Source organism: Heterocephalus glaber, unplaced genomic scaffold (assembly GCF_053883595.1).
Source record: "Heterocephalus glaber isolate CG9 unplaced genomic scaffold, H.glaber_assembly_v1.0 deba00000818, whole genome shotgun sequence".
In the NCBI taxonomy this organism is placed as follows: domain Eukaryota; kingdom Metazoa; phylum Chordata; class Mammalia; order Rodentia; family Bathyergidae; genus Heterocephalus; species Heterocephalus glaber.
In genome coordinates, this window is record NW_028258164.1 from 19,224,661 (window position 1) to 19,247,629 (window position 22,969).

A 22,969-nucleotide genomic window follows, 5' to 3' on the forward strand; every position below is an offset into this window, starting at 1 on the left:
TCCTGCCTTAGCTCCTATGACAGGGTAGAGGGGGAACAGCTGTGCTGCCCCTGGAAAGTGACAGAAGGACAGAAACTACCCTGAGAAAGGAGAAGGGAAAAGCCAAGTTTTCTATCTCAGTGTGGAGCTGCCACAGCCACCCTGACCTCTCCACAGCCAACAGTTGACAGTACTCACCTAACCCAAGAAGCTACCTTGGCCCGGGCCCTCCTAGCCAAACAATCCAAATTTTTAAACAAAGAAAGTGAACGCACAGCTTTGGTTTCCAGACTCCTCCTCAGCAGCATGACAAAAGCCGTCTTCCCCATGTCTTCCTTGGCAGGCAGGCCCTTCTCCCACCACCTGACGCACAGGGCTTGGATGGAGCTCCGAAGGCTCCTCTCAGATTCCGGCAGCGCATACAGAATGCCTACAATGGAGCACAGCCTTCTTCATTAGATCCAACAGTGCACAGCCCCATGACTACACACTGCAGAGCATGGTAAGCAGATACTCGTCAGGTTTAATGTGCCAAAGACTTATATACATTATTTATAGAACACAATGTTTAATAAAATAAACTGATTTATTACCATTGTAAAAACAGACAAAAGAGAACACAGCACTTCAGACCTGGACATCAGAAAAACCATACTGCCCAAACCACAACATCCACTGCTACCCTGCCTACACAGAGCCAGGTCAGGTCCACTGAACACCAGTCTGCTACACCCTCCCTCAGTGTTTCTGGACTCAAGTTTGGCTCAGAGGTGAAAAGCAGCAAAAATAACTATCATAATGAATATAAAATCTCAGCGTTTTGCTACACACAGTTGTATATGCCTGTGACGCCACCACTGAGGGAGACTGAGGCAGGAGGATCTCAAGTTCAAGTCTCATCTGGGCAACTTAGTGAGACTCTGTCTCAAAAAACCCCACAAAATCACAGAGTTTTCGTAAACAGAAAATGAAGAATGAATGGTAATAATGTGCTCACAATTATCTGCAAATATCTGAATGTCATTATATGAACACAGAACCCCTAAGCTAAATGGGAATGTGGTAGCAACCACAATGTTAGCTCTAATCATCTTATCAAACAAGTATTTGGAGAATGCAAATAAACTGGTCATATAATTCACAAAGTACTTGGGAACTATTTATCTTGATTAGGGGTAACTTTTTAGTAAGAGACTCTATTTCAAGAATTCAGACTAGGGGCCGGGGATTTAGCTCAGTGGTTCCGCTGGCTGCCTTGCAAGCGGAAGGATCCGAGTTCGATCCCCAGTACCAAAAAAAAAAAAAGAATTCAGACTAAAATAACATACTGAAGAGATACATAAATCTAAGTGACACCAAGAATAAAGTTTACAGAGCTGCCAGCATGGTTGTATACGTCTATAATCCCAGGACTCTGGGAGGCTGAGCCAAGAGGATCACCAATTCAAGCCCAACCTGGGCAATTTAGCAATGGAGACCCAGTCTCAAAATAAAAAATTAGGCTGGGCATAGTAGCACTTGCCTGTGCTACTTCCCCAACACTTGGAGGGCTGGGGCAGGAGGATTGCTGGGAGTTCAAGGCCACCCTAAACTACATAATGAGACCAAACCCCCCCAAAACTGAAAAAACCCAAAATAAATAAATAAAACTTTTTAAAAAATAAATTTTTTAAAATGCTTGATGGCCAGGTGTGGTGGTGCACACCTATAATCCTAGCACTTGGGAGGCTGAGGGAGGAGGATTGCTGCAAAATCAAAGACAGCCTGGGCTACAAAGTGAGTTCAAGGCCAGTCTGAACTACATAGTGAGACTGTCTAAAAAAACCAAAAAAAAAAAAAAAAAAGTTTGATGATGTAGCTCAGTGCAAAGGCCCTGGGTTCAATCTCTAGTATCAGAAGGAAAAGAAAAACTTAATGAGAGAATTTGTGCCATGAAGGCTACGGGTACTTGGAGAAAATTCTTAAAAATCATTCCTTAAAGCCAGGGATCTAAGGGCCAGGGATTTAGCTCATGGTTCCACTGCCTGCCTTGCAAGTGCAAGGTCCCGAGTTTGGTCCCCGGTACCAAACAAAAAAAAAAAAAAGCTGGGGATTTAGCTCAGTGGTGCCACGCCTACCTGGCAAGTGCAAGGTCCTGAGTTTGATCCCCAGTACTGGGGAAAATAAAAATCATTCCTTAAAATAAAATTGCTTTTATACCTTTTATATCTGTAAAATAACTTCATGTAAATATTTTATAATCAGACCTTTCATTAATTCAGACTTCTACTTCCCCTAACTATAGCTTCACTGCCCAGTGAAAACAAGATAATAAAAGCCGAGCATGGTGGCACAGCCACCCCCAAAATCCCAGCACTCAGGAGGCTGGGCAGGAGTGCCATGAGTTCAAGGTCAGCCTGGGCTCCACAGTGAGTTCAAGGCCAACCTGGACTACACAGTGAGGCCCTGTCTCAAAACCTGACAAGTACCATGGGGATCACTAATTATTCCTCACATCAGGTTCATAAGTATTAAAAAGAACAATGTCACAAATTCTCAGTTAAACTGACACTATCTGTTATAACACAAGCTGGGAAACTGACAATCAGATATTGTCCTTCAAGCCAGCTCTTGGTCATTGTCCTTTAAGTGAAGAACCTGGAAATAGCAGTTGGTGCTCAGAGCTGCACGTCTTCCCCACTGTGAACACTGAGTTGGAGTGGGAATTCACTGTGTTGTCCAGGATGCCCTTAACCTGGGCTATTTCTCCAGCTGGAGTTTCAGAGCCTGAGAGCAGAGCTGTGCCTTACACCACTTCTGTGCCTACCCTAGGGTCACTTGTGACAGTAGATCTCCTTTTCAGGCCCCCCACTGCTACATGTGCACCAACAACAAAGCCACTCACCATTCAGTATGACAGCACATTCCAGGAGGGCCTCATAGTTCTCACTTTCATTTATTACAGAGATAGAAGCCAGAATCACAGATGTAATTGCATGAATTATTTCTATGTTTTTTTTCTATAAATGGAAAAGCATGAGTGAATTAAAATCGCCAACTTAAAACTCAACTTTTAAAAGAAATTGAAAAGTTACTAAATTTCTAAACTCAAACCACTTCTAGCTTATTCTAAAAGTAAATTAAAGTTGAATAAAGTTTGTCCTAAAAGAAGAGCAACAGCAAGTACTAGATTAACAATTGTAAGGCTGGAAAGTATGTAAAACTGCAATAAACAGAACATCTAAAATTCTTTGCTTCTAACTTCAAAACTTTTCTTAACTTAAAACTTAATTATATACAATAAAAAACTTTTTTAACACGGAAAAGGGAAAATTTTTTATTTCTGAAAGACAAATACCATCTTTGGACCTTGCTCCGTTTCCATATTATCTTCAGCCTGGACTTCTACTATCTCCCACCCATCCACTGGGCTTTCTAGCAACATTTCTGTTAATAAATTCTTCAGTCTTTGCCATAATTCTTCTTTTTGTTTCCTTGACAATTCATCTAATAACTCATTCAGACTGAAAGGATCAGAGGCATCTTTCTGCAAAATAAATACAAAAAATTAGGTGCATCCTTGACAGAATGACATCAAAATAAAAAATGAAGTGTTGGGGCTGGGGATTTAGCTCAGTGGTTCCACCGCCTGCCTCGCAAGTGCAAGGTCCCGAGTTCAAGCCCCGGTACAAAAAAAAAAAAGAAGTGTCAACTTAGTTATAAGTTCAAGAGTTATGTTGCAGTTTTCAAAATCTATTCATAAAATTGAAAAAGTACAGGGCTTATCATATAGAAAGTAAGAGTTTAAAACTGACTCCAGGATTGCAATGAAGGACAAAGACTATGTGGCAAGTGGTATCCCTGGTAAATCTGAGCGTCTTGTACTCTTCTTGCACCTGTTCTTTAACTCTGCAATTATTTCAATAGGAGAGAGAAAAGGGGAGGGGGAAGAAATGGGAGCCGCTGGACCAAATCCCTCAACATCCAGCACAATGTTCTTCGTCCCCCTGCTCCACCTGGGAAAGGTTAGCCTGCCAGGGGCATGTGGTCAGGCCCTTTCTCCTTCTGCCTACCTTATCATTTCCTTACTGGCGGAAATTAGATGCCACCTCACAGCTGCACTGGCTGTTCTTGCCAAGGCCCATGACAGCCAGTGACCACTTCTTGGTCCTCATTTTGCTGTTCCTGCCATACTCCTGACAGCCCCTCTCAGCTCACCTCCCACCTGGCCACTTCTACTCACCCTCCTCCTGCCTCGTGGTGCCTTGCCTCAGCATCCTGCCTCCCCACATTCCCTAGTCGGACCTCTGTATAAGAGTCCGACAGACCCCTGTGAAGTTCAGTGATGCACCCAGCACTCCTGTCCTTTTTCCCGCTTTATTATTTACATACTTGTCTGTTTTTCTCCCTCTACATTGGAACTGTGACTGTATTGTGTATTCTCTGTACCCTCAACTCTCCAAGCAGTACTTGTACCCCAAAGGTGTATGAAATGTTTGTCAAAGGACTGAGCCTTCCTCAGTGCTGTAATCTCCTGTCACTGCCTCTCCACAGGGGATCAGGCACACCATATAGCCAGTTCTGCTCTATAACACTTGTTTGGAAACAGTTTGTTCCAATGCTGTAAATTCATTAGGAAACAATATGAGCATAAGGCAAATTTCACTTTTGCTTCTGTGGGGCCACCAGGGCCACCCAAATTCACTGTACTCCTGGCAGCTCAGCCCATCCATAACTAGGCCACTCACTGCTACCACAGCTGTTGCCCCCAGAGACCCCAGCAGCCCCATGTTTCCCTCAGCTTTAGTTTTCTCTTCCCTTTCTGTTCTCTCTTCTTCCTCTCTCACACAGGGAGGACAGGTACATCATACAAACACATACTCACTTCTATTCACACACTTCCATCTCCAGCCCAGACTTCTTCCTTGGCCCTCAAACACACCTAACATCTGCTTACTGGCTACAGCCTTGGGCATGTCTCAATGGGAGTCATCCAGCACCCCCAAAACTAAACCACTTTCTCCTTTCAATCTGGGCTCTTTCTAGACCCAGTCCCTGGTATCACTCAATCAAACAGTGCCACCACTTCTCCAGAGATCTTCTGCTCCAGCCCACATCCAACCACGCCTGAAGAGCTCACCCCAACTACAACTACTGCCCAGCAGCTTGTGGTCCCTTTACACTGTTCTTCATGGGCATCCTCATCACCTCCCTTCTGCCCTAGTTTTCTCTCCACTCTTTGGTTCCCCTCCTCCTTGGATGCAGGGCACTCCCTATGGACCCCCATCCCCCACCCCACTGCCCTCAGGACAAAGGGTGAATTCCTTAAAAAGGCACAGAGGGCTCCCTTTTCACCTGGTCCACACTCAGGCCCTGCAGAACCTCTTCAGGTTCAAACATAACATCCCTTCTCCTGGCCAGGGTCCCCTCAGCTACTTGGTCCTCTGATTCACTTCTGTTTACCTTCCACATCTCAGCTCAACCCACCTGCAGGTCTAATTGAGTTTACAGAAGTTTTGTTGTCTTTTTAAAAAAAATAAACATGGGTCCCTATGGTTTCACTAAAATAACTGCATTTCATTTGGGGCATGATGATTTTAGAACATGACTTTATATTAACCATCAAAGTCAAACATAAAACTTACATCAAGTTGAACAAATTGCAAAAACTCTCCAACCAGCTCCTTAGACACTGCCTGTACAAATGCCTCCCGTTTTTCCATGACAGATGAAACTGTTCAAATGGCATTTGGCTTTTAAACCTAGTGGAAAAACACAATTATACTGGAGCTTACACTTGCAAATATATCTTTTTCTGCAGATTTTACTTGGTAGAACATCAAAGAACTGAGAAAATCTTGTACCACCTATGGTGAAGTGTTCCTAACAATATTCTGATACATAATAAATTATAATAATCTAAAAAATAATTTCATTATTGAGGATATTATCAACATAATACCAATAATATAACATCAATTGTTAATATAAATACCAACTAAGGAAAGAAAAATCCAAATGGCCCCAGGAAGCTCACCTTCTATCCTTCTTCAGTATCTTAGCTAGATGCTGGCACAGGCAGATCTGAGTTAATTCCACAGGAAAACAGGCTGATCCCCTTCCCAGTGGCGGAATTCTAAAACTCTCCCTTGCTACAGGGTCTTTTCTCTTAGAAGATCTCACCTTAAAGTCCTCTTGTTATTCAACCTTGTTATTCAAAGTAAGGAACAGACAGAGGCCGTGGGGTCACCAGGGAGCTTGTTAGCTTGTGCAGAAGGTTTGCTCAACTTCAAAACCCTTTCCACCCCTGCAGAATAATGAGTGCTCAGGGACCGTGTACACCCTCCTTCTAGCCAGAATTCCCTCAGGAAATACTGCTTTACACTTAGACCACCTGATGCTAGTCTTGGCTTACTCAAAAGACATCAACCCAAACACACAGTAATAGCAAATGAGGGAACATATTTGCAACAGGACTTCCTCAATCTGAAAATAAAAACTGTCCCATTAAGCTGGGTGTGATGGTGAATGCCTGTTATCCCAGCACCCTGGAGGCTGAGGCAGGAGGATCACTGCAAGTTTGAGGCCAACCTGGGCTATGTAGTGAGTTCAAGGCTGGCCTGCACTACAAAGTGAGACCCTGTCTCAAAAAATCAAATAAATAAGGGGCGGGGATTTAGCTCAGTGGTTCTGCCACCTGCCTCAAAAGCGCAAGGTCCCGAGTCCAATCCTCAGTAGCAAAAAAACCCAACAAAACAAAACAAAACAAAAAACCAGATAAATAAGTAAAGCTTTATGGAGAATTATTGACAGTAATTTTGGAGATAGGGAATCATCTTAAACATACAGACCTAGACTTTAATTTCTAAATTGAACAAACAAAAGTAGAATAAACCGATGACTCTCATAAGTAAGCCTGAAGCACAGTTCCATCATTCCTCAACTCAGACGGCTAAACTAAGAAATATATACCCTGCTCACCGCGAAAAAGGGAAGTGAGAATGGACAGCAAGTGCGGAATAGTGGCTAGTACCAATTTCTGGCTTTAGAAAAATAAAGGCTAGTTCAATAAGGTACAACAAGCCCATGGAGTCACACACTGGCAAGCCTGTGGCGTGCCCCCTTCCCTAACTCTGGTCACTTTTCTTGTTACAGGTTCCCAAGAGCACACCTTTGGCATCTTAGTTGAGCACATACTAATCTGCTTCTGTTTTACTAACAAACTTCTACCATACTTCTGATTTCTCTCTGACACGTGAGCACAGTTTTTAAGGGTTAACTTTTCCACATACGCTCAGTGTATCTCTCAAAGCGGTAACACTACAAGTCTCGAATCTTCTTAGCAAACCCCTTGCCATTCCAGCCAGAGTGCTACACCCAGAAGAGTGGGCATCTCACCATCCGTTTATCCATTCACATGGCACTGTGCTCCTCACATGGGATTAGGAGGCTCTTACAGGAGACTCTTGTCACTTTCTCATCACCTGTGAGTCCCCAGGGTCAGGACCATCCTCACAGACAAACCAGAGGCGGGTCAGTTACCGGTTCCGCGCCAGGCTCCAGTCCGTGTCCGTCCCGGGTCCCGCACCGGGCTGCTGTCAGTCCCAGGTCCTACCTACCCTGGGCTCCTGTCTGTGTCAATCCAGGGTCTGGGGCCAGGGTCCGGTCCAGGTCAGGCCCAGGTTCGAGTCCGTGGTCTTGTCCTAGTCCCTCCTGGGTCCCAACCTGGGCTCCTGTCTGTCAGTCCCGGGTCAGTCCCGGGTTCAAGCCTAGGGTCCTGTCCGGGTCAGTCCTGGGTTCGGGGCCGGGGTCCTGTCCTAGTCCCTCCCGGGACTCCCACCCAGGGCTCCTGTCCAGGCCAGTTCCTGGTTTCAGGCTGGGGTCCAGTCTGTGTGAGTTCCGAGGCTGGGCTCCTGTCCTAGTCCTTCCTGGGTCCCGGATCTGGTCTCCCGCTTCAATTCGCCCACCGCGACCCGTCCTGTCAGGGTCCCTGGGATCAGATGGTGGCCCCAGAGGAGAGGCCCCATCGTTGCAGGCGCGTCTTTCCCGCCTCACTGCCGCGTTCCGGGGCCGAAAGGAACCCACCTGGCTCGCCCTCGGCGCTCACCTCCTCCAGGACCCGCGGCTTCCCGCGCTCGGACCAGATTCAAACACACCCGCCCGCGCCCGCAACGCGACCGCCCTCCCGCGCGTCAGCCACCTCCGCTCTCGCGAGAGCTGGGGCTATGCTCTTCACTCCGCCCACACGCCCACCCACGCCTCGCCTCTGAGCACCAAGCCCCGCCCTGGGCGTGGTCTCGAGGCCCCAGCTCCGTCTCTGCCGCTGGCGTCCTTCCGGGCTGCGCGGGCACTGACGTCACCGCACTCGTGCGCGTCCCCTCCCTTCGGTGGAGTGTGGAGAGGAGGGGAAGAGGAGAAAGGGGCTGGAGCGAGCCAGGGAAGGTAGAGGAAGGAAGGGGAGGAGGCATCGTGGGGAGGCGGGGAGGGAAGGAAGAAGAAAAGGCGCGAACAGGAGGAAGGCGCTGTAGCGGGAGGAACAGCCCGGAGGAGGCGGGCAGGCAGGGAGGCAGGGAGGGAGGAAAGGCCGAAGCGCCGCAGCTTGGATGCCCCGGGCAGAGGGCGGTCTCTCCGTTCCTCGCAGTATTTTACTTCAATGCACAAAATCATTCTGCGCTGTCATCGGTTTTTCTTAATTTTTGCCAACAAGTAACTTGGGCTTTCCCGGGTTTTGTTGAAAGCAAAGTCTTAGAAACCTGGTCACTTAGAATCCTTCACTTCCTCGAAAGTTTAAGAAACCTCTGGGCCAGGGGTTTGGTTCAGTGGTTCTGCCTCCTGCCTTGCAACCCGAGTTCCATCCCCAGTATCAAAAAGAAAACAAGAATAAGAAATCTCTCCCTCGATACAGCTGTGATGTTTGGTATTCCGTTTGAAAGTTTGTGTGATAATACAGCATTTTAAAAGCTTTTGTTAGATTTGGGTATTTTTGTCAAACCTTGGATAGGTGATATAAACGGATTAAAGTCCGCTAATGGAAAATGTTCTGAACTATCTGGTTGCTGTGTGAGACCTCGCTATCAAGCCCAATCATAGTAACTGTCAAAAGGTCTGAAGGAATATGAACTGTTGACCAAACGATGCACCGCCCTGGTTTTGTCCCGTGACAGCGCTGGCAGGAGGGGCCTCGGGGGACGGGCCTGAGGGCGCCCCCTCCTGGGCGTGGCCGCTCTAACAGGTCTCGGAGGGGTGACTGCCCCCACCAGGTGAGGACCAGTGTCAGGTGCTTCTGGAAGCAGACAAGGAGCCCGCCTGGTCCTTCATCCTAAACCCCAGACTCACAGATGGCAGATAGTAAACACCTAGTCTGAGGAATTTGTTACAGCACAGAACAGACGGACACTGCATCCTCTAAGACGCCCGGCCCCCAGGTGAAGGTCGCATCTTCCGGCTAGTCCAATCGTCCCAGCACCCAGGACTAAGAAAGACTGGCAGCCTGACTGAGCTCCAAACCCTCACCCTTCCTGGGCTGTGTCCTTTACCCTGACCCTACCTCACCAGCCCCCGCCACACACATCCCAGTCCCCAGCTGCCCCCCCCCCACTTCTCCCAGCAAACCAATACAAAGCAGGCACTCATCTGTGTTCTCTAAACCATTGATGTGGCTAGTGAGGAAGATTTGCAGAGTTAAAATTGGACCCCACGGCAAGGAACTATAAAGCTAACACTAGAAGGGCATAAAAGTTGACTAAAATAACTGTTGAGAGTGACATGAATATCTTTGATAATGGGCTAAGAGTGAAGTTCACAACTTTTTAGAATTTTTTTCGGTACTAGGGATGGAACCCAAGGCCTCATACTGAGCTCATGCCTAGCCCCACACCCATCCCCTTTGTATCTGAAACGGGGTCTTGCTAAGTTGCTGAATTGCCCAGGCTGAGCTTGAACTTTTGATCCTCCTGCCTCAGCCTTTCAGAGTGCTGGGATTATAGGGGTGCACCACTGTGCCCAGTTGGAAGTTTATTTTGAACCACATCATAACAATCGCATGGTTGAAATCCAAGTGATACGAAGAAGTTCCTAGCAGTCTCCTGAAACCTGATTCCTGGACACCCAGCTCTCCTCTCCAAAGGAGACCAAGGATTATCACTTCTCAAAAATCTTTCCAGAAATGTTTTCCACCTAAATAAGAAAAAACAAACTTTATAATTTAATCATGATTCTTGCAGCTGGGGGAGCAAGCTAAGGAACATATTCCGGACAGAGCTTTAGAGTGCAGAATCTGCTGTTCCCTGGGGAACCCAGGGCTGCACAGCCCAGCCCAGCCCAGCATGAGTCACTGATTCCAAGGAAGGCGCAAAGTGCAGGGCTGATCAGGAGCCATTTGCATGAATATTTCTTTCTTTTTTGTGGTTTTATACAGCTCTGTCTGTAAAAACAAAAAAAATTTTTTAGTTTTAGTTTTGTTTTTAAGCAAAACATTTATTGGTACATTTTAGATATACATAATGATAACACTCATCATAGAGAATTTGCACCTGTACATGACTTATCCTGCCTCTTCTTTTATTCTTATCCCCCCTCTCCCCTCAAACTCCCCTCCTCTCCTTATGTGCAAAAGCTTTGTTTCCATTTTTTCCTTCTATTTTGTTTTTTGGGTTTTCTTGGTACCGGAATCAAACTCAGGTCTTCACGCTTGAGGGGCAAGCAGAAGAACCACTGAGCTAAATCCCTGGCCCTTTTCCTTCCATTTTTACTTTGTAAAAGGAAATTTGAAATTGGAAAATGTGGGTGTGGAAGGTTGATCCCTAAAGTACAAGAATTTAAAAAATGGGTGAAAATAATCAAAGTCTGCTATATATATATCAGTGCCAAAATAAAACCTATTATTCTGCATAAGAAATGTGCACTAGTAAAATTTTAAGAGAAGTAACAATAAGCTTGAGGCCCATGGCCCCCTGCAGTTGGGCCAGTGGCTCTGCTGGTCTCCTAATCAGGGAGGCCCTGAGGAAGGTGCAGAGATGAAACGGCATCCCAGACCTGGGTGCCCACTGACACCTGGGTAGTGAGGTTCAGACCCCCTAGTGGCCAGAGCAGATCCCTTGGGCTGCGAGGTTGAATCCCTCTTTATTCCTGAGCACTCTTAAAAAGAATTTGAAGGAAGAAAGTGATGTAGAGAAGTAAACTACCCATGTCTAGGACCCTTTGGGGTCCTGGGTGTGGGTGTGGGTCACCATGGCAGAGCTAAGGCAGTGCTTTGAACTCAGGGGTCTCCTCAGTGGACAACCACAAGCAGAACTGGACAGTCAGCCATGGAGCACACAGATTGGGCTGCTTACAAAAATACTGAACCCAGATTTTTCTCCTGACCTATTAAATCTGACTGGGATACAGCTGGGCATTTGCATATTTCTACCTCCCTATGCTGCATGCTAGAAGATAATGCAAGAAGATAAGCAAGCTGGATGTGCTGAGAGATGCCTGTAATCCCAGCACTGGGAAGGTTGAGGAAGGGGGATTCCTGCGAGTTTGAGGCCAGCCTGGGCGACAAAATGAGTTCAAGACCAGCCTCAATTACAGAGTGAGACCCTGTCTCAAAAAAAAAAAAAAAAGTATATGTAGCTGAGCCCAGGTCCCAAGCCCCACATTGGTTGTCCACTGTAACCAACCCTGTGTACTGAGCTCTACGTTGAGGTGCCACCTGTAGCTGACCCAGTCAGAGTCCTTGTCCTGGGACCTACACTCGCTACTTTGTTCTCCCTGACCCAGGCGTCAGTGAGGGTGAATGACAAGGAGATACAGAATCAATTTAACCTGCAGGCAGCCAGGAAGCTCTCAATTCTTAGTAGCCAGAGGAGCACCTCGTGTCTGGCTCATCTTGCATTTATTCACCCAAACACAGGTATAAGCAATCAAAGTAACAAGATTCATCTGGTTTCCAATATGCATTACATACTCTGGTAAACAATTTAACCTCAGCTGGAAGGACAGAGAAAGGAGAGTGACTGCTAATGATTGTGGGTTTGGGATGATGAAACTTATCTATAATTGATGAGGATTGTACAATCTGAGTATACCAAAAACCACTCAGGTATATACTTTTTCCTGTGTATGTGTGTGCCACTGGGGGTTTAATCTGGAGCCTTCTGAGTTACATCTCCATCCCCCCCTTTTTTTTTGTTAAATTCTTTTATTGGTACATTTTAGGTATACAACAACACAATTACATTTCTCAATGGGAATTGTACCTTTACATAATGCATCTTGGTTCTTATTTTTTCCCCATTCCTAGCCCTCCCTTCACCCCCTCCACCCTTCCCTATTTACAAAGACTTCATGTCCATTTTTTCCACTTCTTAGCATTTTTCCTTTCCCTTCTTTCCTTTCCCCTCCCCCTCCCACTACCCCTACCCCTTTGGATCTTTTCTTCCTATTTTACATTATCGATTATTCATTCTAATCATTGGTACATTTTAGGTATACAATATAATGACATTCATCATTGGAAATTTGCACCTTTACATAGTCTCTCTTGGGTCTTATTTTTCAGCCTTGCCCAGCCCTCCCTTCAACCCCTCCAGTCCTCCCTATTTACAAAGATTTTCTTCCTATTTTTCCATTTTCTCATATTAATACCATTCCCTTCTATCCTTTCCCCTACCCCTCCCACTTCCCCTTCCCCTTTACCCCTTTTCTTCCTATTTCACATTACCTATTATACGTTTAGTCCTTATTTACACTTTCAGTTTCTCACACTAGAGAAACTATTTGGTATTTACACATGTGTGTCCTATTTATTTCACTTATGAGTATTGCCTCAATGTGCATCCACTTAGCTATAAATGTCTCTAATTTCTCATTTTTTATGGTTGAATAATACCCCATTTTATTTAAAAAAACCACATTTTCTTTATCCAGTCTCCAGTTGATGGGCAATTGGGCTGTTTCCAAGTTTTAGCTATTACAAACTGTGCTGCTATGAACATGGGTGCACATATATCACTGTGGTATGATTCTTTTAATTCTTTGGGGAAGATCCCCAGCAGTGGAATAGCGGGGTCAAATGGGACTTCCAGTCCTAGTTCTTTGAGGTATCTCCATACTGATTTCCACAGTGCTTGCACCAGTCTACACTCCCACCAGCAGTGGAGCAGGGTTCCTCTTTCCCCACAGCCTCGCCAACATTTGTTATTGGTTGATTTCATGATGGCAGCCATTCTTTCTGGAGTGAGGTGGAATCTCAGCATTGTTTTCATTTGCATCTCTTGAATGAACAGTGATGTTGAACATTTTTTCATGTATTTATTTGCTATTTCTACTTCTTTGTCTGAGAAATGTCTGTTCATTTTAGATCCCCATTTTCGGATTGGGTCTTTAAATTTGGGAGGTCTGATGTTTTTAAGTTCTTTATAGATTTGAGATAGTAGACCTTCGTCTGAGGAAAAGAAGGTGAAGATTTTTTCCCACATTGTGGGTTGTCTCTTCACACTGCTGGTGCTTTCTTTTGCTGTGCAGAAGCTTTTTAATAAGAAGAGATCCCATTTGTTGATTGTTTGTGCTAGTTCATGGGTAACTGAGGTTTTGATCATAAAATCTTTTCCTACACCAATGTCTTCAAGAGTTCTACCTAACCTCTGTTCCAGCTGGTTCAGAGTTTCTATTTTAATATTTAGATCTTTAATCCATTTTGATTTTAGTTTAGTGCATGGCGAGAGATATAGGTCTAATTTTAATCTTTGGCAAGTTGAAACCCAGTTTTTCCAGCACCATTTATTAAAGAGGCTATCTTTCCTCCAGTGAGGGTGTTTGGCTCCTTTATCGAAGATGAGATGGCTGAGTGTGTCTGGCGTTGTTTCTGCATCTTCTAATCTGTTCCACTGGTCCTCAGGTCTGTTTCTTTGCCAGTACCATGCTGTTTTTATCACAGCAGCTTTGTAGTATAGTTGCAGGTTGGGGATTGTGATACCCCCCTGCCATGTCTTTGTTACCTAGAATTGCTTTTGCTATTCTGGGTCTCTTCTTTTTCCAAATGAATTTTTGGATTGTTTTCTCAAGGTCCATGAAGTATGCTGCTGGGATCTCAATTGGAATTGCATTGAATCTATATAACAGTTTTGGAAGTATGGCCATTTTCACTATATTAATCCTTCCTACCCAGGAGCAGGGGATGTCTTTCCATTTTCTGATATCATCTTCCATCTCTCTTTTGAGAGTGCTATAGTTTTCAGAGACAAGGTCTTTGATTTCTTTCGTTAGGTTGATTCCTAGGTATTTTGGTCTTTTGGATGCTATTGTGAAAGGAAGTATTTGCCGTATTTCTCTCTCAGTGAATCTGTCATTCATGTAGAGGAAAGCTATTGACTTTTGTGTGTTGACCTTGTAACCAGCTACTTGACTGAATTTGGTTATTAAGTCTAGAAGAATTTTGGTGGAGTTCTTGGTATCTTCTATATAGAGTATCATGTCATCTGCAAATAATGACAATTTGACTTCTTCATTTCCTATCTTTATTCCTTTTATTTCTTTCTCTTGTCTAATTGCCATGGCTAATGTTTCCAGAACTATATTGAACAAGAGTGGTGATAGTGGACATCCTTGTCTTGTTCCTGATTTGAGTGTGAAGGATTTCAGTTTTTGAGCATTTAGTATGATATTGGCTGTTGGTTTTTCATAGATGGCTTTTATCAGTTTGAGGCAGAGACCATCTATTCCAATTTTTTGAAGGGTTTTTATCATAAATGCATGTTGGATTTTGTCAAATGCTTTTTCTGCATCTATGGAGATAATCATATAGTTTTTGTCCTTGGCTCTATTGATATAGTGTATTACATTGATTGATTTGCGTATATTGAACCATCTCTGCATCCCTGGGATGAATCCCACTTGATCAGGGTGAATGATCTTCTTGATGATCTTCTGCATTCTGTTTGCCAGTATCTTATTAAGGATTTTTGCATCTATGTTCATTAGTGAGATTGGCCTATAGTTCTCTTTTTCAGTTGGGTCTTTCTCTGCTTTGGGGATCAAGGTGATGCTTGCTTCTAGGCATGAATTTGGGAGTATTGCTTCCCTTTCAATTTCATTGAAGAGTTTAAACAGTAGTGGCAGCAGTTCCTCTCTAAATGTCTTATAGAATTCAGGAGTGAAGCCATCAGGACCCGGGGTTTTCTTCATTGATAAGTTTTTAATTACATTTTCAATTTCATTGGCTGATATTGGGTTGTTCAGAATTTTTAGGTCTTCTTCGTTCAACTTTGGGAATTCATATGTATCTAGGAATCTGTCCATTTCTTCTGTGTTGTCCATCTTATTGGCGTATAGGTTCTGGAAGTAGGTATTGATGATCCTCTGGATTTCTGCTGGGTCTGTTGTAATTTCACCCTTTTCATTCTCAATTGCATGGATTTGGGCCTTTTCTTTCCTTTTCCTGATGAGGTTGGCTAAGGGTTTGTCAATTTTGTTTAATCTTTTGAAGAACCAACTCTTGGCTTCATTGATTTTTTGTATCATTCTCTTAGTCTCCATTGCATTGATTTCTCCTCTGATCTTTATAATTTCCTCCCTTGTATGAGCTTTGGGTTTGTCTGGCTCTTCTTTTTCTAGAAGCTTGAGGTACAGCATCAGGTTGTTTAATTGGGCTCATTCTGTTTTCCTAATATGTGTATTCACTGCTATGAATTTCCCTCATAAGACTGCTTTCATTGTGTCCCATAGATTCCAATATGTTGTATTGTCATTGTCATTTAATTGAAGGAACTTATTTCTTCTTTAATTTCCTCTGTGACCCATTGGTTATTCAGAAGTGTGTTGTTCAATTTCCAATTTATGAAATTTTTCCAGTTTCTTTTGCTATGGATCTCCAATTTCATCACACCATGGTCTGATAATATACAGGGGATAACTTCAATTCCTTTGCACTTAAACATGTTCTATGCGTGAGTATATGGTCTATTTTGGAGAATGACCCATGTGCAGCTGAGAAGAATGTGTATTCTTATTTTGTGGGGTGGAAGACTCTGTAAACATCTGTTAAGTTCATTTGTTCAAGAGTTTGATTGAGTTCTAGTATTTCATTACTTATTTTTTGTCTCGTTGATCTATCTGTTTGTGACAGTGGGGTGTTGAGGTCCCCACTACAATTGTATTAGTGCATATATGACTTTTCATGTCTGTTAGTATTTGTTTTATATAGTTGGGTGCACTAGTGTTTGGTGCATATTTATGATTGTCATCTCTTCCTCTTGAATTCTTCCCTTTACAAGGATGTAGTGTCCTTCTTTGTCTCTCTTAATCAGTGTTGGTTTGAAATCTACTTGATCTGCAAAGAGGATAGCTACTCCTGCTTTTGTTCGGGTTCCCATCTCATGAAGTATTGTTTTCTACCCTTTAACTTTCAGTCTGTGAGTTTCCTTTTGAATTAAGTGTGTTTCTTGTATGCAGCATATTGTTAGATTTTGCTTCTTGACCCATTCTGCCAGTCTATTTCTTTTGATTGGTGAATTGAGACCATTAACATTGATGGTTATAAATGAAATGTGTTGACTTGTCATTGCCATGACTTTTTCTTTTTGTTGGGTTCTCTCCCTTTACATTTAATTTCTTATTATGCCAGATGAGTTCATTCTGCTTTGCTTCCTGGGGTTGTGATCCTCATTGTCTGTTCCTAGGACATTGTGTAAAATTTTTTGGAGTGGTGGTTTGGTATTCATGAAGTTCCTAAAGTGCTCTTTGTCATGAAAGTATCTTATTTCTCCACCAATTTTGAAAGATAGTTTTGCAGGGTACATCAATCTGGGTTGGAGGCTGTTTTCTTTTAGGGCTTGGAATATGTCACTCCAAGCTCTTCTTGCCTTGATGGTTTGTATTGAGAAGTCTGCTGTGATTCTGATGGGCTTTCCTTTGTATGTGATTTGTTTCTTTTCTCTAACTGCTTGTAGAACTTTGTTCTTCTGTTGAGTTTCCGGAATCTTAACAATTATATGCCTATGTGTAGATTTTTTTTTATCAAGGCTATTTGGAGTCCTATACGCCTCACTTATCTGTGTGTCAAGTTCTTTTCCCCTGCTTGGGAAGTTTTCTGCCATTACTTCTGTGAAGAGATTTTTTATGTCATCTGCACTCTCTCCTGTCTCTTCATTGACTCCAATCAGTCTTATGTTATTCTTCATTGCATCGTCTAGCAGCTGCTGGATTGATTTCTCATGTTCCCTTATAATTTTGAAGCAATTTTTCTTTTCCTGGTCATTAATTGCAATCTTATCTTCTATATCTGAAATTCTGTCCTCACATTGGCTCATTCTGCTGTGTAGATTTTCAATGGAGTTTTTCATCTCCCGGAAATCTATTTGCATCTGTTTTATGGATTCCATTTGTTTCCTATGTTGGGATTCCATTATGTTCCTGAGCTCCTCTCTAGATTTATTAATCATGTCTTGCACTAGGAGCACAATTTCCCCTGTTATCTGAGAAATTATTTCTGATTCCATTTTTTCTAGATCCCTTTTTGTTGCCAGTTCAGTGGGTCCAGGTGGTTGAGTATCAGAGTGTTCCATCTCATTTTCCTTTGGGGTTGCTGTAGGTGATCTGGAAGTCTGGTTTTGAGACTTATTTACATGTTTTCTCATTTCGACTGGGGGGTGGGGGGTGGGTGCTGTTGGCGCCCACATGGATCTCCTCCTCTGAGCAGGGAGACATGGGACAGGGGCTGGGAGCAGTGGTAGGGATGGTGGCCTGGAAGCCCCCTCCTCTGGGCTGGGAGTGGCAGGACAGAAGGTGGCCCAAAAGCCCTTTCCTCTGGGCTGGGAGCAGCGGGAGGGATGGTGGCCCAGAAGTCCCTTCCTCAGGACCAGGAGCAGTGGGATGGTGGCTCAGAAGCCCCTACCTCTGGGTCGGGAGTGGCGGGAGGGATGGTCACCCGGAAGCCCCTTCCTCTGGGCTGGGAGCGGCAGGAGGGATGGTGACCGGGAAGCCCCTTCCTCTAGACCAGGAGCAGTGGGAAGGCGGCTCAGAAGCCCCTACCTCTGGTCTGGGAGCAGCGGGAGGGATCCCCATCCCCTTTTTTAAAGTTTGAGACAGGGTCTCACTAAGTCACTAAGTTGGTCAGGGCGGGCTTGAATTTGAGATTGTCCTGCCTCAGCCTCTCAGTACTGAGATTACAGGCATGCACCACCACACTCAGTATATATTTTTAAAAGGCAAGTTTTATGGCCTAAAATTCTATTTCAATTTAACTGTTAATAAGCCAGGCATAGGGGTGCATGTCTGTAATCCCAGCACTTAGGAGGCTGAGGCAGGAGGATTACTGTGAGTTCAAGCCCAGCTTGGGCTACATAGTGAGTTCAAGGCCAACGGAAACTACTTAGTGTGACCTTGTCTCTCTCTCTCTTTCTATATATATACATATAAACATATATATATATATATACACACACGTATATACACACACACACATACACATATATACATATGTATATATCTTTATATGGCTGTTATAACATTGTACACTAGCAGATGTGTGGCACTGGGGCTTGGGACCTCAGCTGTGTAGGAGTGGACAAAGAAAATTGCTAAGCCAGCAGTCACAATGCTCACAATGCCCAGGGCATTGGCACTACCAGGGGCTGGCATCTGGGGCTGCTGGAACCATGCTCCAGCCTGTTCAAGGGGAAATTTCAGAACTGTCAACCCTGAGCACACATTAGAATCACCGAGTTCAGAAGATGAACCCAGAAGCCAGAGGGCACCATGGCAAGAAGTCCTGCATATGTGCTGGAGGCAGGCAAGAGTGTGAAGGGGTGCCCACCAGGCAGGGGACAGCAGGCACATGCAGACACACACTGGAACTGGCCCAGAGGCGAAGTGTTCCCAGCAGTGTTTCCCCAACTACTGGCCCATCTTTTAGAAGCCAGAGTGTCTTTTAGGACTTCAGAACACAACATTTTAAGAATGACAAGAACAGGGCCGGGATTTAGCTCAGTGGTGGGTGTCACGCCCGCCTCACAAGTAGATCTGAGTTTGACCCCTGGTACCAAAAAAAAAGAAGAACAAACCATTTGCACATTCTGTGTATTCAAGCAAATCCCTTATTGTGTGCATGCCACTAAGTGACAGGCCTCAGTGGCTGGTAAGCGCTCCCTGCCTTCTGACCCTGGCTCCCCATTGAGGCCCCTGGGCTTCCCCTCACTAGGAAGGCAACAGCATGGTGACCACAGGGAACACACATTGAGATCTGTCTCTGTCCTGGAACTCAGCCATCCTGGCAGTGAGCTCTGGTTTCTTTTCATCCTTGAAATAAAGGGAAATGCAAAGGTTGGATGAAATCTATTGTATTGTGCAACTGATAAAGTTTACCAACAGAACACACGAGAGCCCTAACAATGTGTCCAGGTGGTCAGTGGGACATTTTGGTAAAATCTGCAGAGAGAGACTTCTGTCTGTTCTGACTTTCCCTCCCCCACGCTCCCTTGCTGTGTGGCATCTGGAGGAGGGGTCTGAGCTGGGGTGCACTTGGTTTGGGTCTACTGGGAAGAGTGGCTTCCAGATGAGATGCAGGCTTGCTCACCATCCTGATGCGGAAGCTGCTTTCTATCCGTGCCTGGTCTCCCAGCTCTGTGACACACAGCAGCTGACAGGCCTGTCAGGTAGCAGTTAATTGATAAAACGTTATGATCTAATAGTGCTGAAACTTGGAAATACATCTGGAAAACATTGTAACCCCTACCTCAAGCTATAAATGAAAGTCATCTCAATATGGACCAGAGATCCACAGTTAAAGCGAAAACTATGAACTCTATATAAAACCTCCTCTTCCTCCCTATTCTTCCTCACTTCCTTTTCCTCTTCCTCTTTTTTTTTTTTTAAACAAAACATGTATTAGTCCACTTGGCATTACTGTAATAAAATGCTTGAGCCTGGGTGACTTTATAAGGAAGAGAGGCTTAATTCACAGCCCCTCGTCAGCAACGGGCAGGGCATCACATGGTGAGAGATGCAGAGCACATGTCCTTTCTGATCCCTTCCTTTTCCTTTTTTTTTTTCTTCTGAGTCAGGGGCTCCCTATGCAATTCGGGCTGGCCTTGAACTCACTATGTAGCCCAGGCTGGCCTCAAACTCAAGGTGATTCTCCTGCCTCAGCCTCCTGAGTGCTGGGATTACACGTGTGTGCCACTTTAAAAACTTTTCCTTTTCTTCTTTCAAGACAGGGTCTAAATTGTTAAGCTACCTGGGCTGGGCCCCAATTTGTGATGCTCCTATCTCAGCTTCCCAGAATGCTGGGATTGCAGGTATGTACAACTGTGCTTAGCTCTTCCCTCTTCTGAAACCACTGGGATCCAATCTTGGGCCTCCCTCCTGTGATCTTATCTAACTAGTACCTGCACACACATGTGAGAGCCTAAGTACCTGACCTGTGAAGCCAGAGACCTCCCTGTGGCCACGCACACTACCTTGATCATAGCAGGTGCACGTCTGGAAAGGTGCTGAGTGAATCAAGGACACTAACTAGTATTCTGGACTTGAGTGCATATTTTGAGAAACTCATTAAGATACTTCACTGGTCTACTTTCTAAATTCAAGGGACACAGCATATTAACAAAGACTCCTCCAAAACTATTTCCTACAGTGACCAGAAGAATGAAAAGGATTTACAATGCTGCCCACCCTCAAAAACATACCTTACCAGTCACCGTTGATGGTGCAGTATTCAGGGTGTTTACATATTCAGGAATTTTGATGAGAGGTTTTCAGTGACTATCTCGAGGCAAGTTTTTGGAAGGCTCATTGCAAAATAAATGATTCAAGAAGTTATGGCATTATGTTTTATTTAAGTTAAAATTTTCATAAACAAAAAGCTTAGCTTCTACACTGAGAGGTGAAGTACCTTGCAAAACCATGGAAAAGTGCAAGGGAATCTTGGGCAGAACAAGGTCCTTTGGTATTGAATACTTGTTAGACAATTAAAGAGAAGGCGACACAAGGAAACAAGGCATCTGCCATACTGGGGTGGAGCCTGCAGGGACAGAGGACTGCAGGCAAAGTTCAGCTTCATTAGAGAAGGGGCAAAGGAGGGAGTTGAGCTCCTGCAGCCCTGCTGTCACTTGGCACTGTAAACTTCTATTGCTCTCATGTAGTCCAGGCAGCAAGTGATGAGCACGGGAGGACTTCCTCTCACCTCGGCAGGTCAGTTAGGTTCCAGGAGAGTGTGCGTAGTGTCTGTGGCCTGTGTGTGTATGATGTTTTGTGTGTGTTACCTACATGTGTTGTTATGCTGTGTGGTATGTGACCTGTACTGTGTATATCGTGCATTATTTGTCTTGCTTCTGCATGCATTGTATATAGTATGTATTGTGAATTTTGTGTATATTGTATATTACTTTGTATGTGTTGTGTATAGTACACTGCATCTATGAATATACATGACTTAAGTCTGTGTGGTATGACATTTGTATTGTGCTATTATGTTGTCATGTGGTGTACTGTGCATTGTGTATGTATTGTGTATATTGTGTTAAGTGTGTATGCGGATGTAGTGTTCTGCGTGGTACTATACCTGTGTGTACTGTGTATGGTGAGTATATTGCATGTTGTGCATGTATACTGCATATCCTGTCACACATGTGTCATAATCGTGCTGCATATATTGTCCTTGGATTAGTTCTGTTTTGGACTGTGTGCACGGAGATGTGCTCCATATTATGTCACGTGTACTGTGGTTTGTGGGTGATGTTGTGTCATGTTTCAGTGTGTGTGCTGTAGTTTCCTGCTGAGTCATGCTCTGCAAACCCACTCTCCACAACTGACCTTGGAACCATCACACAGGCAGGAGCTGCTGGTGGCTTCCTCAGGACAAGAGCTGCTAGCCCAGTCACCAGAGGTTCCCCTGGGAAAGGAGGATCAGGCAAGGGTGTCTGGGAAGCAGGGTGGCCTGCTTGGGTCTAGGGTCCCGGGCAGGGGGCCCAGATGCTGAACCGAAGCAGCCTGACCTGGGCCTCAGGTCTGTGTGGCCATGCTGGCAACGGAGTTGAGTCCCATCTCCAGTCAAACCTGGTTGACAGTACTCTCACTGTGAGGAAGTTCTACGTGAATCCACAGAGGATCCCATTTACATGAGGCTCAGAACAGGAGAGAAGTAACCTGCAGTGTAAGGCATGGGACAGGAGATCCCGAGGCCAGAGCACAAGACAGCGTGGGATGCTGGCATTGCTGCTCATCCTGAGTGGTCACACAGGGCACTCATCTTGTGACAGTCATTGTAGCAGCAGTTAGAAGTGTGCCTTTCTGCACGTACTTTATACTGCAATGAACAAAAGAATGAGAAGCCACACTGCCTTGTTTGTAGGGAATAAGAGGCTGGGTGGAACCCTGTTGGAAGTCACGGGGGTACTCGCTGTGGGTGTGTCCAGTCCTTTAGGAGAGCAGTGTGGGAAGGGATGTGGGCATGTGCTAGGAAGAACAACGTGGTGTGACAGCACGGCACGGCTGCTGCCCTTGCCTGGTGGACAGGAAGCGGTCACTGTGTCCTGAGGTGAGAATGAGTAGACTAGCAGTCTCAGCGCTTGCAGGGACCCAAAGCGGTGTGCTCCCACACTGCCCAGGGACACCTCACCTGGCCCTTAGCACCACTCTCTGGACAAGCGCTGTGGCTGCTCCTGTTTACCGACAGTAGTGGCCTCCAAGGCAGGGCTCTCTTCCTCTGGGTCTCGCCCTCCCCAGACCCGGAGCTACTGCACCACAGAAACAGGTAGCAAGAGATTGATCATAAATGTGTACCAAGGAAGAAGGGACATCCCTTTAGTATTTCCTGCAGGGCAAGTAACCAAAAAAAAAAAAAAAGCTTTAAGTGACAACGCCTAAACTTTACCCTCCTTTTTGGACAGTAGTTGGAGACAGACTCTTGGCTGAGTCTCTCTCAGCACTTGAAATCTGCCACCCTCTCCTTCCGGCCTTACTGGTTTCTGACAGGAAGTCAGCCACTCTTGCCAAGGAGGGTGAGGAGTCTTTCTCTAGCCGCTTTGTCTAT

At 44.9% G+C, this 22,969-nt stretch overlaps 1 protein-coding gene across 9 annotated transcripts in view; it reads right to left on the reverse strand.

Annotated features, from left to right (window-relative positions):
* Window positions 1-8,190, reverse strand: part of Ncapg2 (non-SMC condensin II complex subunit G2) — a 62,130-nt gene extending 53,940 nt beyond the window's left edge. For 3 of the 9 annotated variants that reach the window (XR_002388060.2, XR_002388061.2, XM_013078081.3), the window contains exons 1-5: window positions 8,044-8,189; window positions 5,604-5,720; window positions 3,317-3,505; window positions 2,864-2,978; window positions 255-409 (exon numbers count right to left, since the gene is read on the reverse strand). Coding sequence is in view for 7 of the 9 variants with exons in the window: in XM_013078081.3 (XP_012933535.1) it covers window positions 255-409; window positions 2,864-2,978; window positions 3,317-3,505; window positions 5,604-5,681 (537 nt within the window). In the remaining 2 variants the exon portion in view is untranslated. Of the gene's footprint in view, window positions 1-254; window positions 410-2,863; window positions 2,979-3,316; window positions 3,506-5,603; window positions 5,721-5,995; window positions 6,166-8,043 lie in introns of all 9 variants that reach the window. The other 6 variants (XM_087207718.1, XM_087207717.1, XM_021240867.2 and 3 more) reach the window with 4 other exon arrangements.
* Window positions 8,191-22,969: the final 14,779 nt, after the last annotated feature.